General features: G+C 46.2%; 1 protein-coding gene across 3 annotated transcripts in view; it reads left to right on the forward strand.

The window, feature by feature from the left end:
* FRMD4B (FERM domain containing 4B) overlaps window positions 1-12,535 on the forward strand; it is a 118,701-nt gene that overhangs the window by 78,129 nt on the left and 28,037 nt on the right. For all 3 annotated transcript variants that reach the window (XM_019536670.1, XM_019536669.1, XM_019536671.1), the window contains exons 8-11: window positions 9,273-9,356; window positions 10,438-10,503; window positions 11,628-11,685; window positions 12,420-12,506. In XM_019536670.1, the coding sequence (XP_019392215.1) occupies window positions 9,273-9,356; window positions 10,438-10,503; window positions 11,628-11,685; window positions 12,420-12,506 (295 nt within the window). The remainder of the gene's footprint in view (window positions 1-9,272; window positions 9,357-10,437; window positions 10,504-11,627; window positions 11,686-12,419; window positions 12,507-12,535) is intronic.

The following is a 12,535-nucleotide window of genomic DNA, read 5'->3' on the forward strand; positions in this document are numbered from 1 at the left end:
GTGTGTGTGTGTATATATATGTGTGTATATATATATAGTGTGTGTGTGTGTGTGTGTGTGTGTGTATGCATTTAATAAGGTTATCCAATGTAAAAAACCCCTCTCTTCTCATTCGGACTCCCCTGCAGCTAAGCTTTGCAAAAGGCCGTGCCTAGGTAGAGCTATTTGAAAGAAGAATTTCATTGGGAATGTTTTATTTCACCTGCTAGGTCCTTGCTGGGCATTAACATTTTGCTTGGTTGAAAGCCCAATTTTCAGTCAAAAAATTAGCCTTGGCGAAATGGGTTTTGACCCGTCCTGCATGAAGGTCAGTACCCTAGGAGTCAGACCAAAGGAGTAGGCAGATTGCAGACCCGGCTCTCAGCCTGCCCATGTTTGTCATCTTATGGCTGCTACCCAGGTTGGTTGCCCATTAAAATGGGATTTGTATTATATAGGACCAAATTCACTCCCAGTGGATCCGTGAACTTAATTGCCCCAGGGATTCATTTGGCTTCTGCTATCTAGACTATGGAGGGTTCATTATGGCATTGCACGCTGCACTCCGCTGCACTGTCATGTCTGTCGCCGTGTCCAAGATAAAAGCCTGTTTCTGGCTGGATTTTTTTAACCTACTGTTATTATTGGCAACTCCTAAGATGACTCAAACTTAAAAGGAGAGGGAGAAGATTTCAGTGGGTTTTTTTCCCCATTTACTTCTCTGTAGGCCCCTACACTGGGAGGCCACTCACATGCAGAAACCTAGGCAAGTGTGTTGTTGTCTTGCATGTGTAGGAGTGCAGCCAGCTGCTGCTTTTGTACGTGCAGGTCTTTCATCTAGAAATACATAGTGAGGAAAAGGAGAAAATGCATTGAAAATGGAAAGATTTGACTGTAAAGAAAATCACAGAGCTCAGCAAAATGGCTTGGAAGCAAGAGCTGAGCTTGTAACTCCTTTTAACTCAGTCTTGGAAATGATCAGACTCCAGACAGATGCACGCTTCCTTCACAATGAGTGGGGTGAAGGCTCCCGGGCTGTAGAATAAATGCGTGTTCATTGTACGACAGGTAATGACAGCACTGAGTCAGGTATAAATGCTTGTGTGAGAGGTAAAAAAGATGTTAGATGAAGAAAAAGAAGACGTCTGCAAACGATGTCTGATCTCACGTGGCCTAATGATGCACGCAGCATGATCTTAATATTTAGGCTAATATTAATGTGCGAGTATGGTGAGGCAGCATGCATTTTTACAGAAGATAAATATATCAAATGTTAGCCTGATGTGACTATAGCGGCTGCAAAGATGCTACCGTGTGCATCCTGTGTTGTGTCCTATGTAAACCTTATCCCTCTGCAGAGGCCAAGGTGGGCAGGCTGTGGAGAGGGGTTTAGAGATGCTCTCTTCCCTTTGGTACAGAGCTCAGTGCAAGGCAGACCAGGAAAGAGGTGAGTGTGGGGCTGGGGACCACGGGTCCTGCACTTGGCAGCCCCAAAGAGAGGGGCACGTTAGGGCAATGTTTCTCAGCCTTGTTAGACTCAAGGCACCCCGTGGGAAATGCAGCTTTTAGTCACCCCTTTGCTTTTAATGCCAAAAAACCACTGCAGCAATGCTTTTGCTGTAAGAGGTCAGAAAGGACTCCTGTTTGAAATCTCTGGGATTATCCTGGGAATCATATTGGCACCTTGCAACATGCATGGCACCCTCGAAAGGATCTTAAGGCACCTTGGGTTGCCCTCGTTAGGAATCGCTGTCTTGGAGCCAGGCAGCCTGCTGTAATCTTTAGGTCCCCATCGCTGCCCAGGCAAGGCTGCGACCTCAGGGTTTCTTCACCTTTGGCACTGGGAATGTCCCCAGTGCGTTAAAGTGGGGTACAGTCCCTTTTTCCCCTGTGTGTTGCATGAGGAAGGGCTGCTGGGAGAGAGCCGGCTATGGCAGCTTTTCCGCCCCTGCTTTTTGCTGCTGTAGTTTTAGGTTGGCCCCGTGTTGTTCGGATACTTTTGTGTGTGTGCACACACTCTGAAGCATCCCGGTTTCAGCACTGAGGTCTGTGATAACAAGCTTTACGCTTACAGAAGAGCCGCGGCTAAAGGGGCTAATCTGACTTTTGTGTGAACAGGAAGAACCCGCGAACGTCAATAATAACCGGCTCCTGTCTGCGGGGAGGGCTCCGAGGGCTTTCTAGCATCCTGCCCCCGCGAACAATTTTTACTTGCTCTACAGCAAATCCCTAAGCGAAGTGCTTCCCGCCTGCTCTGATGAAGAAACGTTCCCGGCACATACTCAAATAGTCTTGCGGTTTTTGTTCAGAGGTAGAGAAGGCTTATTTATTCCAACTACCAAGCTTTCAGGATCAGACCTGAAAGGGAAAGATGCCCAAGATTGTCCGGCAGCATTTGTGTTTGCTCCCCACTCTGACACAGATTTCCTGTGCAACCTTGGGCAACTCACTCAGCCTCCCTGCATCTCAGCTCCCCAGCTGTGAAATGGGGATTATAGCCCTGCCCTATCAAACCAGGGCAGCTTCATTATAATTATAATTGCGAGGCACTCAGGTGCTGAGATATTTATGCGTCATTCCCCATTACAAATGATCGGTAGGACACTGGTTTTGTACAGCAGATTTTCAGAATATAATATTGCCTTCCATCTGAGCATTTTGGGAGCATGGCAGCGTATAAAATTTCTTTCTGAATGCCCTCAAAGATTGCTAAGCATCTTCCCCCACCACTTTTTTTCTCCTGGGAAGAGCAACAGAGATGATAGATAACCTGCCCACATCCCTAGCATGGGGCAGAGCTGAAGTTAAAACCCAAGCCTTGTAATTCCAAGGAAATGACCCGGCTCGCACTGGAGTCCACAGCAAGAGCCAGTGGCATTTGGATCAGGTCTGAAGTCCTTTGCTTTTCCTACCAGCTCCTCTCTGTCTCTAAGGCTAAGTGAAAGGGTTAGACCTCCCGAGCGATGCTGTGCTTGATGCACACAACCCCAGGTTTTATCCGTGCGCCATGCTCATTTTGCATGCTGGGTTTTGAAAGCGTTCGCTCTGATGTAGCGTCCCGGCGCAGCCCTTTCTTGGCCGTTATCAAGGGGCCAAGCCCTGGAAATCTTCCTCGGGCAAATGTCCCTGCTGACAGGGGGGTGAAGGGTGACTTCTTGACGGTCCTGAGAACCTCCATCTCCCATGACGTAAATGGGAGATTCGGTTGTTTGCCAACTCTCCAGATTTGGTCCCTTTGAGTAGGAAAGTGGCTTCTTGAGTGCTCCAGGATAACCGCGTGGGAGCAGACCGAGAGACTGCAGGAACCGTGGAAAGCGTCTGGCATTTGTCACAAAAAAGGACCAGCTCAGTGAAGGCTTTGGAAAACCCTGCCCTGATTGCATTTCTCCTCTGCTTGGCTTGTACTTTCCTGGCGCGGGTTTCTTCTTGCAAAAGTTCTCCCTAACTTTAGTCGTTCCCCATATCACCACCTAGACCCTTTCTCACCCCTTGTCATCCTGTCTCTTTGCTGCTTGCTCTCAGGCCTGTCCCCTCCATGCCTAGGGCAGCCTCCCAAAGAGCATGCCCAACAATATTGTGAAAACATACTTGTCCGTCCCATTTCCCCGCTGTAAGGGCATGGCTCCAGGCCCTGAACCTGATTCTCCTCTCTTGCATCGGCGTCAATCCAGAGCAACTCCACTGCTATGTGAGTGCTGGCAGTAGGATCCGAACTGGACCCCATGTGCAAGGAACATACGGTATTCGACTTGTCCCTTTAAAGTAGGTGCACTTGGCGAGTCTCAAGATTCAGGGTAAGTGTTGACATATTCCAAATAATCTGACGTACAGCAGATTGAGAAATGATAACCCCCTGTGTCCAGTATTTAACTGGGGCCTGAGCCATTTCTCTCTAAATGTTTGAAAGAGAGTATTTTTAATTTTAAAAAAATGTTGTTGGAGAATGGCATGCACAACTCTGTATTGCTGTCTGTGCTCCATAGTAAAGATCCCTAAACATGACCTGAGTCTGGGTGCCCATGAAATGCCTCTGAACTAGCCTGGGTTCAACGTCAAGGGCTCTGTCATCTCTGAAAAGAAAGCCACTTGAAGCCTGTCCCACTGGGCCCCCCCAAGTCAAAAAATAAAAGTTCCTTGAACCAAATATACAATGTCATACTTGGAAAGACCTGCAATAGCTGCGAGAGCAGCAAACATTAGTATTGTTGAGAGGACCAAAGACTTGGAGAATACCAGAACAAGATGATGTGGTCGACTACCGTGATGCTACAATTATGCGTTCTGTCCATGTTTTCCAAGCAAATCAGCAGTGATAGGCACACCTCTACCTTCGTATTTCTGAAGCGTATGGGTTAAACCCCAAATTCATAGTTTCAAAATGCTCAGGGTCGGAAGAGACCTAAACAGATCATCGGGTCCGAGCCCCGAAGTTACCAGCAAGTTACTAAAATTGGCGTGAAAATGAAAGTTGTTCAACTTTCATGCCACAGCCAGTGTAACTGGTTTGTTGGCTCGTGCTGCCCCAGTTGTGCTGCTTGCTCTTGTCCTTCATACTTCCATCCTGTGATGATCTCATTAGCCGCATCTCGTTTCATCAAAAGCTTTTACCTTGAGTTACTGCATTAGTAGCCAATATAAGAGGTTACATGGCGCAGTGGGCACAAGGAAAAAGCCGGGCATCCACTGACAAATGGCTCTAATTAGCGCAGTAGATCTCTGGTTAGCAGGGAGTGTTGCATCCGGCGAGACTGCAAGCTGTGAAGATGCCCATGCTGGGAGCTCAGATATTTGATAAATCCTTTTTAATTCGTCGTCCTGTGCTTCAGCAAAGTAAGTCATTGTTGTCTGACTAGAGCGCTCAAATTTCTGACGGGGACATCAGATGGATTTTAACTATCTTTATGTTGGAGCCTAAAACTTGGAGTCACGGCTGACTTTGCGTAACTTGGGTTTAGATAGGCACGTGCAGCAGATGTGGGCTCACAGCTGGAACTGGTCGTTTGTGTGATTAGCTTTCCTAGTCATAGTACGATACCTGTTTTGAATGGTGGCGGGGTGGGGATGTATTTGGTAGCTGTGTTGGTCTAAGACAAAAATCCATAAATTCTGAACTTGTGGTTCAGAGATGATACTTTTTATTAGACCAATTACAAAATCACCAAAACAAAAAATCTTCTTCTGTAAGCTTCCAGCCTCACACACCCTTCATTAAGCTCAGGGAACATGAAAAATGGTAAAAAAAAAATCCCCATTGGTAGATGTACCGTCCTCTGGTCTACACAAAGATCAAGGAGAGCTGCATGTGGAGGTGGGGAGCAGCGTTTTACCCTAAGCTTGGCTGTAGCGGAAGATTAAATACAGACCACACACCAGATGCAAATTAAAGCCATATGTGAGAAGCACCTCAGGTGCCTTTCATTTAAATTGCCCAGATCAATTCAAGTTATGCAAGATTTTTGCTAGGGGAGAAATAAAAGAGCAGGAAGGATGGAACAGCAAGATGTGAAAAGAGCCCCAGTTGCTCATGTTCTTTCATTCGCTTCCTCCGAGAAAAACACCTCGAATGAGTGGTTTTTTGTGTATTCTTCTCTTGGGAAAGGAGCAAACCCTTCTGCCAAAAATTCGGTCCTCTTGACTCAGGGCAATTGAGGCGCTGGAGCTGGGCCAGGCACCAACAGCAGCGTGTTAAGAGGCCGCCCCGCTGTATTGGAGATCAGATGAAATGCAAGTGGGCCCCTCGGTCCTGACAGCTGAATTCCAGCTCTGCTCTCGAGAGAGCCGGCCTGCCTTGTCCTGACGGGGGAACAGCACCACCGCTTACGGGAGCGGCTCCTGTGTCCTCCCCAGGGCTGGGCAGGGCGTAGTAAAAACCATTTATTGCACTTTACGGTGCTATGCGGGTAGCTGAGATGGTGGAAGAACAGGGGCTTCTTGCAGCCTTGCGGTTTCCCGTCTCGCAGACCTGGTAAAAACCCAAACTGCAGTGGCTAATAATTCAAATTTCACGTAGACATTTTGCCTCTTAAGGGACAGTGTGGGCCTCTCTTAGGCCCTGGGGAAGCGAGTCAGGAGGGGAGAACATGCTTTGCCTTCTCTGCGACAGTGAATTTTGGGAAAGAGAAAAGCTTGTCACTCCTTGCGGGGGGTTTCTTCCTGGCCATGAGGCCGCGAATCATTGCAGGTGCGTCTCCACGCTGTGCAAGCGCTGGGTTGTGCCGCTCACCGAAGGGCGAAGGAGCACAACCAGCGACGGGGATGGAGACGGCTGCAGATTTTGTTCCATTTTCTGGGATGAGCTGCAGCCGTGGAGAAAGGGGTGTAGGGTGTGGCTGTGTTGGTCCAAGGACATAGGCAGACGAGGCTCTTTGGGCAAATGTGATCTCTTTTATTAGACTCACTTCCGTTCCACCCAGGCAAACGCACGCAGCAACTACAGATGCTCCCTGTGCCTGATGAAGGGTGTTGGGACCCGAAAGCTTGCAACCAGTCCTGGAGAAAGACCATATTGGAAATAATGCACAAACTCTGCTAGAAACATAGGTGTGTGTTTCCCAATATGCCACGTGGAGGACGGAGCTGTTGAGCACAGGAGACTGGGTGCCCAGGGAAGGGCTAACTTCTAAGACTCGGACTTAAAAAGTTGTTTAAAAAATTGAATCCGGCGCAGCCCCCGATCTGCCTGCCGGATGACAGGAGGCTGGTGCTGCTGCCTGAGACCGGCGCTGAAGCCACGATAACTTTCAAAATGCGTCGAGTGCCCTTGTTTCATTTTGAAGCTGTTTCAACAGCTTTTGTTTTGTTTCGATTTCGCTGTTTCAAGCTCAAAACAGCTTCAAAATGAAACACAGGATGAAATTTTGCACAGCCGTACTAGACACCGCTTCTCAAGGGCCAGTGAAACAGTCTTATAATCTTGGTGTGGAGGTTTGCCGTAAAGATGGTTGCAGTCTTCAGCGACCGGCGGTCTGCAGACCGTACTGCTTGAAGTCTGCCGCCCAGGTGGAAGGGCAGCTGGCCAGGTGGACTTCATTTTCAAGTCAAGCTTCAGCTGTTTCCAAACTTAAACCATGAAGGGCTGTATTTCCTATTTAACAGGAAAGCGGACTAAACTACGGCCCTTATCTCTTGGCATGTGATGAGGGTAAGATGTTTGTGGACCAGAACATTGCAATGTAGGTGGCTCAGACCGGCTTGTCCATCAGTCAACTGGTGCCCAGCGCTGCTGTGTGCCCACAGCACCCATTACTTTTACTGAATTAGGAGCCCACTAAAGTTGCTGCCTGAACTCCCAAACAAGGTGTCTGTAAGTTTGGATGTGGGTCTATTTAGGAGGCATGGCCCCTTTTGTTCAGCAAAGTAGCACAGGGATCTTGCCTGCCCAAGTTTTTCCCAAGCGCAGAGCATTTCAAAGGGATTTGGCATCAAGATTATGGGTCAGGCTTTCTTTCTTTCTTTCTTTCTTTCTTAAATGTTGGCTGCTTTTATTTGCCTTCTGGCTTCAGAGACTTGACAGTGTGTTAGGTTCCTGTCTCAACTTTTCCCCGACCAGGAGGGCTAGAGGAAGCGTGTCGCTCTTTTCTTTAAATAGATTCTCGTGCTATCTTTCTGTCCCCAGAATAATACTGTGAGGTTTGGCGGTACTGAGAGTTAGAAAGTGGGAACTTGGTTTTTATTTTTTTTCCCTTCCCTTTGGGATATGTGTGTTTGGAGCAGCTAGGTGTATGTCTGACAGAAGTGAGTGGTGTGGGAAATTCAGCAATAATAGCAAATCCATACTAATTGACCCTCTTGTTGGCAGCTTCCTCCAACCTGAAGCATAAATGGGCTGTGGATTGAGCTAGTCCTTCACCCATAGAGGTGGTCTCCCTTCCTACTATCCCATGCCCTCTGAATGGCATGCCTTTAATTTCCAGTGCTGTTAGCATGACATTTACCCCCAACACTGAGTTTCCTTGCAAGAAAGGAAATCTGTCCCTGGTTCTGTACCTCCCCGGCATGCAATGTTAAAACCCGGGTGGCGATGCCGGTGCCCCGTTCGCCTCCGTGATGTGCAATGCAGCATGTGCCAAGACATTCAGGAGGAGGGGGAATAATGCGCCCGTGTAAAATGTTTCACGAGAGAGAGTCAGATCTGCAGGGGAGCTTTGCGAGAGAGAAATGCACTCCTCCGTGAAAGCACCCAACCTGTGCAACTCGGATACCGAAGCAGATGTGACTGAATCAGACCACTGCATTCCTCACATAGAAGAGTCATGTTTGTGCCTGTTCTTGCCGCTGCGAAAGCATGCAGAAATTTTGCAGAAATGAGGCGTGCAACCTTCAGCTGATTAATTAATGAACCGGGTCAACAGAAAATATTAACCGTTTCCATGCTGCCTCCAGTCGATAGCTTCAGCGGGTGCCTATTTTCCCCCTTAAAAGTTCACGCACCTCTCTATCTTCTATCACAGAATTTAAGGTCAAAACATGGAATTTGTGTTTTGTGGGAAATTCAGATATTTTAACACCTGATACAAAAGCTTAACCCCCCCCAAAAAACAAATCCCTCCCCCCACCCCCCAAAAAAACCCTAGCAAGGTTTTCTGTAGAATAACAAGTGCAGGAAAAAAACTCTTCTTTTGGGTAGTTCAAAATGGAATATTTCACCAGTCTTGAATTTTGGGTTGTCAGCTTGAAAGGAAACATTTTGGTTTGGGCTTAGACCGGCTGCTCAGATCAGTGTAAACCGTGGTGCCTTGTGCATTTTTTTTTCAGTCCTGCCAAAAGTTACCCGGGCCTGCAACAAATTTTTGAGTCCGAGTGAAACTCCTAGTTCAGTTAGAAAATGTTGCTCTAGAACTTTTTTTGACTGCCAAACATTTTTCATGCCTACAGCAGGTAGGTTGCTGTTGGGAGTGGGTTTTAACTAAACACCCACCAAAAAATGAACCTGTGAAGCTGGCGAATGACAGTCTCTTCTGGTTCCCTTTTGCAGCTGCTCAGGGCAGATTCCTTAACTCGGCCAGTGCTCCGCAGTAGAGAAATGCCATCTTTTCTTTTCTTCAGCAGCTTTGTTGCCTCCATAGTCGTATCGCGTTGGCAATGAGTTTTAGCACCAATCTACATTACATCGCTTTGTGCAGAGCGGTTATGCGAGAAGGCCGATAGAATTACGTTGCTGTGACAGCCAGGAGACGGGGCGAAGGGACCGGTTCTTGAGTAGCTAAAACCCAGCAGCTCGTCCTTTTTGCTAACCCTGATGACGGCGCGGATGATTCACCGGCAGTAACTTGCGTATTATTCATATTTTTTAGCGATGAAAACACAAGGAAAGATTTGAAGACGCTGCCTGTCTTTCCTACCAAGACTTTGCAAGAGCATCCATCCCTTGCCTACTGGTAAGCTCCTTCCTAATATTAAAAATGTTAAATGCCCGTAGCGGTGGGGAATGACACAGCCAACTTGACACCGTGTTCTCTAAGGGGTTGTACGTGGGGCTGATCCTGACCGCGTCATTCCCAACTGCTTCAAGCACTTTCACCGTGTAGGGAAATGGAAATCCAGCTGTTATTATGCTGTACAGCAGGTCAAACCGTCTCCAGCAAATGTTGGAGAGATTTGAGCCATCCAAGTTCCTGCTAGGTCTGGATTTTGCAAGTGGCTCCTATCTTTTATAACAAGGTGACCCCAAACAGTCCTGGAGCATCTGAAACATAGATTTAGTCCAGTGATGTGACTTGAATGCATTTCACGCAGGGGTAAGGGCTATCACGCCTGTGGTGTGAATATGCAACATTATATAAGAGACCATTATACTTGTAATCAAGCCCATTGACTTAGGTCCACTATCCCCTAATTGGTTTTATTTTGAGCCTCTGCTGTATTATGTCATTTCCAGGGTTGTACTAATGGCTTATGATAAGCCTTTGCTTTGTGCCTGTGTCAGGCAACTAACTCATTTAGCTTGGTTTTACTTTTTTATTCTTTGTGGCTAAGGGTTGAATGCATAATTTTATGTCTGCTCCTAGCAGAGGAAAATACTGAGCCTAGGAGAGGGAGAAGGGTGCAAAGATTACTGGTGATGATAACCCGTCGTTTCATTTGTAATGTCTGGAAGAAAAATACGTAGGAATGCGAAAATCCTTGTTTTTATAACTTTATCTGTTTTGTGTGTGCAGCGTTTGTCATTTGAAGTTTGGGTGCTTCATGCTTCTTGATAGGACTGTATACAGTTAGTAGATCTTATATAAAAGCAGGGTAATCTGCAGCAGTGACTCGATTAGCATCTGAGACCTTGTGTCCTCCATGAAGGATCGGACAGGAGGTCCATTCTGACTAATGAAGTTTGGGGATCAAGTGTGAGCTACAGTGAGAAATGCTCAGTGTACGCTGAACGTGCATCTGAACTTCATCAAACATTGCATATAAAAAAGAAAAAATCACCGAGCCTCTGAAATGGTTTCTGTGCTTATTTTGCAGTGAGGACAGAGTGATTGAGCATTACGTAAATATTAAAGGCCTGAGCAGAGGACAAGCCATTGTTCAGTGAGTATAAAACTTATTCAGCTGGAGGGCATTGTTTTTTTTTTTAATCCTTCCTGTTGTCAAAAGATAAGGCAGGCTGGGCTGATGCCCGCAGTCCTTGTGAACCTTTTCCCCATTTCTGTAGCAATGATGTTTCTGGTAATAACCCTGTTGCCTGCTTTAAACCATACTGAAGGTAAACCAAAGCATTTCACAAATTCTCAGTTAGGTTTTCACCTCTATGTTTAAATATCTTAGATATGCAGAAATGCTTATCACCTCATTTTATTGCCAGCTCCACAAGAGTGGATCTCCATACTTTGTTTTGCTAACAGTTAGTTTTCACCCCTCGTTCTGGAAAAAAAAGGATTGCCCTGAGCTCTGTAGGGAAAACGCAATGCATGTTTAGTACTTAAAATGGGCTGAATTTGGTTTTTAAATAGGTCAGGGATTCTCATTAACTTCACTGAGCTTATTGGACTTTCAAAGTGCAAAGTAGAGACGATTGAAGGGTAGAGTACAGACCTAGAGCTGTATAGCAAGCTGCATAGTTACATCAGCGTGAAACTTGCCCCACTCAGTTGTGCGATTGCAGCTTTCTGCGGATCCGTGAAAGTCTTGCTAGAAAATCCTAGTGCTTTTTTTTGTGTGGGGGGGGGGAGGAGCTGAGAATAAACGGTCCTCTTAGGGGTTCATTAAGCTGTGGAGTCACCTAAATATTTAATGAAACAGTGGTACATATAGTCCTATTTTACAAACCAGTTTCTTGAGGTGATGATTTTGGCCAAGTCAGTAGAATTAATAGTTAAGTAGGTAGAATTAAATAAGTATAAGCAGCTCCTTCAGTGTTTTGGAAAAGACCAGTGGAACATGTCATTTTAGCCCATGCTTTCTGGACTTTGGACAAGAGGAAATCTGGGCAAGGTTTAACTTAGTTTGCAGCATTTTGTCGCGTGTGCTCTGGGGTTTTGCTGCCGCCGTTGGGTGAGCCCGCGTGTCACCTCTGTCTCTACCTGTGTGTGCTGGGCTCTTCCAGGAATTAGGGCCTAAGGCAAATAACTCCATGTGAATTCATAGGCAAAAGAAGACCTATGAAGAGACATTATCCTTTGCAGAGCAGTTCATCTCTGTCAATCTGTTTGCAGGTACATGAAAGTGGTGGAAGCCCTGCCCACTTATGGAGTCCATTACTATGGAGTAAAGGTCAGTCCATGTCCATAAGTAGCACGATTTTTTTGCTCGTGAGGTACCATCGTCCTCTTAAAGCAGTAATTTAATCGTAGGCTATCTGTCTGAAAGTATTAAAAAGTAGGTTTTTGAGCCATGTATTATTTCCTTGTTCTATAGGAACTCTTCTGTTGCCAAACAGCAAAATCACTTATGTGCCCAAGAACACAGAAGGGAATTTTTAGTGAAATCTCCAGTAATCTTATCAGGAGCTAAATTTGTATCCGTCTAATTAAATGGGATCATGCTGGCTATCGCTTATATCTTTTTAAGCAGTTAACATTTCTCCAGAGACTGGACTGATGTGCTGTTAATTGAGATTAGGAAAACGCCACGCACAGAAGACGGTTCCTAAGTGATGTTGGCTTCACGAGTGAAATGCAGCTACCGCTGGTGCCCGCGCTGCTCTCTGCCATCCCAGCCCTGCAACATTTTAACGTTCTACCTGACAAAATATATATTTTTTGAGAGGGGTGAAATAGTTCAATTGATGAGCAGCACATCGTAGATAACTGAGCGACATGAGCAAAAGGGTTTTATTGTGCTGAATGGAGAGCACGCAGAAAGTAATACTTTAATAACAACCTCGCTGCTGGATGGCAAGTTTATTCACTGTCCCAACCCACAGATATTGGTGGCAGGATGAAATGTGTAGATACTCTTACTAGATCTTGGTCAGATCGTAGTTCTCGTCTTTCTCCATTTTACAGGATAAACAAGGAATCCCTTGGTGGCTTGGGATCAGTTATAAAGGAATTGGCCAGTACGACTTACAAGACAAAGTCAAGCCTAGAAAAGTAAGTTGGTTTTTTTTCCTGCATGTCGT

This window comes from Crocodylus porosus, unplaced genomic scaffold (assembly GCF_001723895.1).
Source record: "Crocodylus porosus isolate Cpor-Errol unplaced genomic scaffold, CroPor_comp1, whole genome shotgun sequence".
NCBI lineage: Eukaryota > Metazoa > Chordata > Crocodylia > Crocodylidae > Crocodylus > Crocodylus porosus.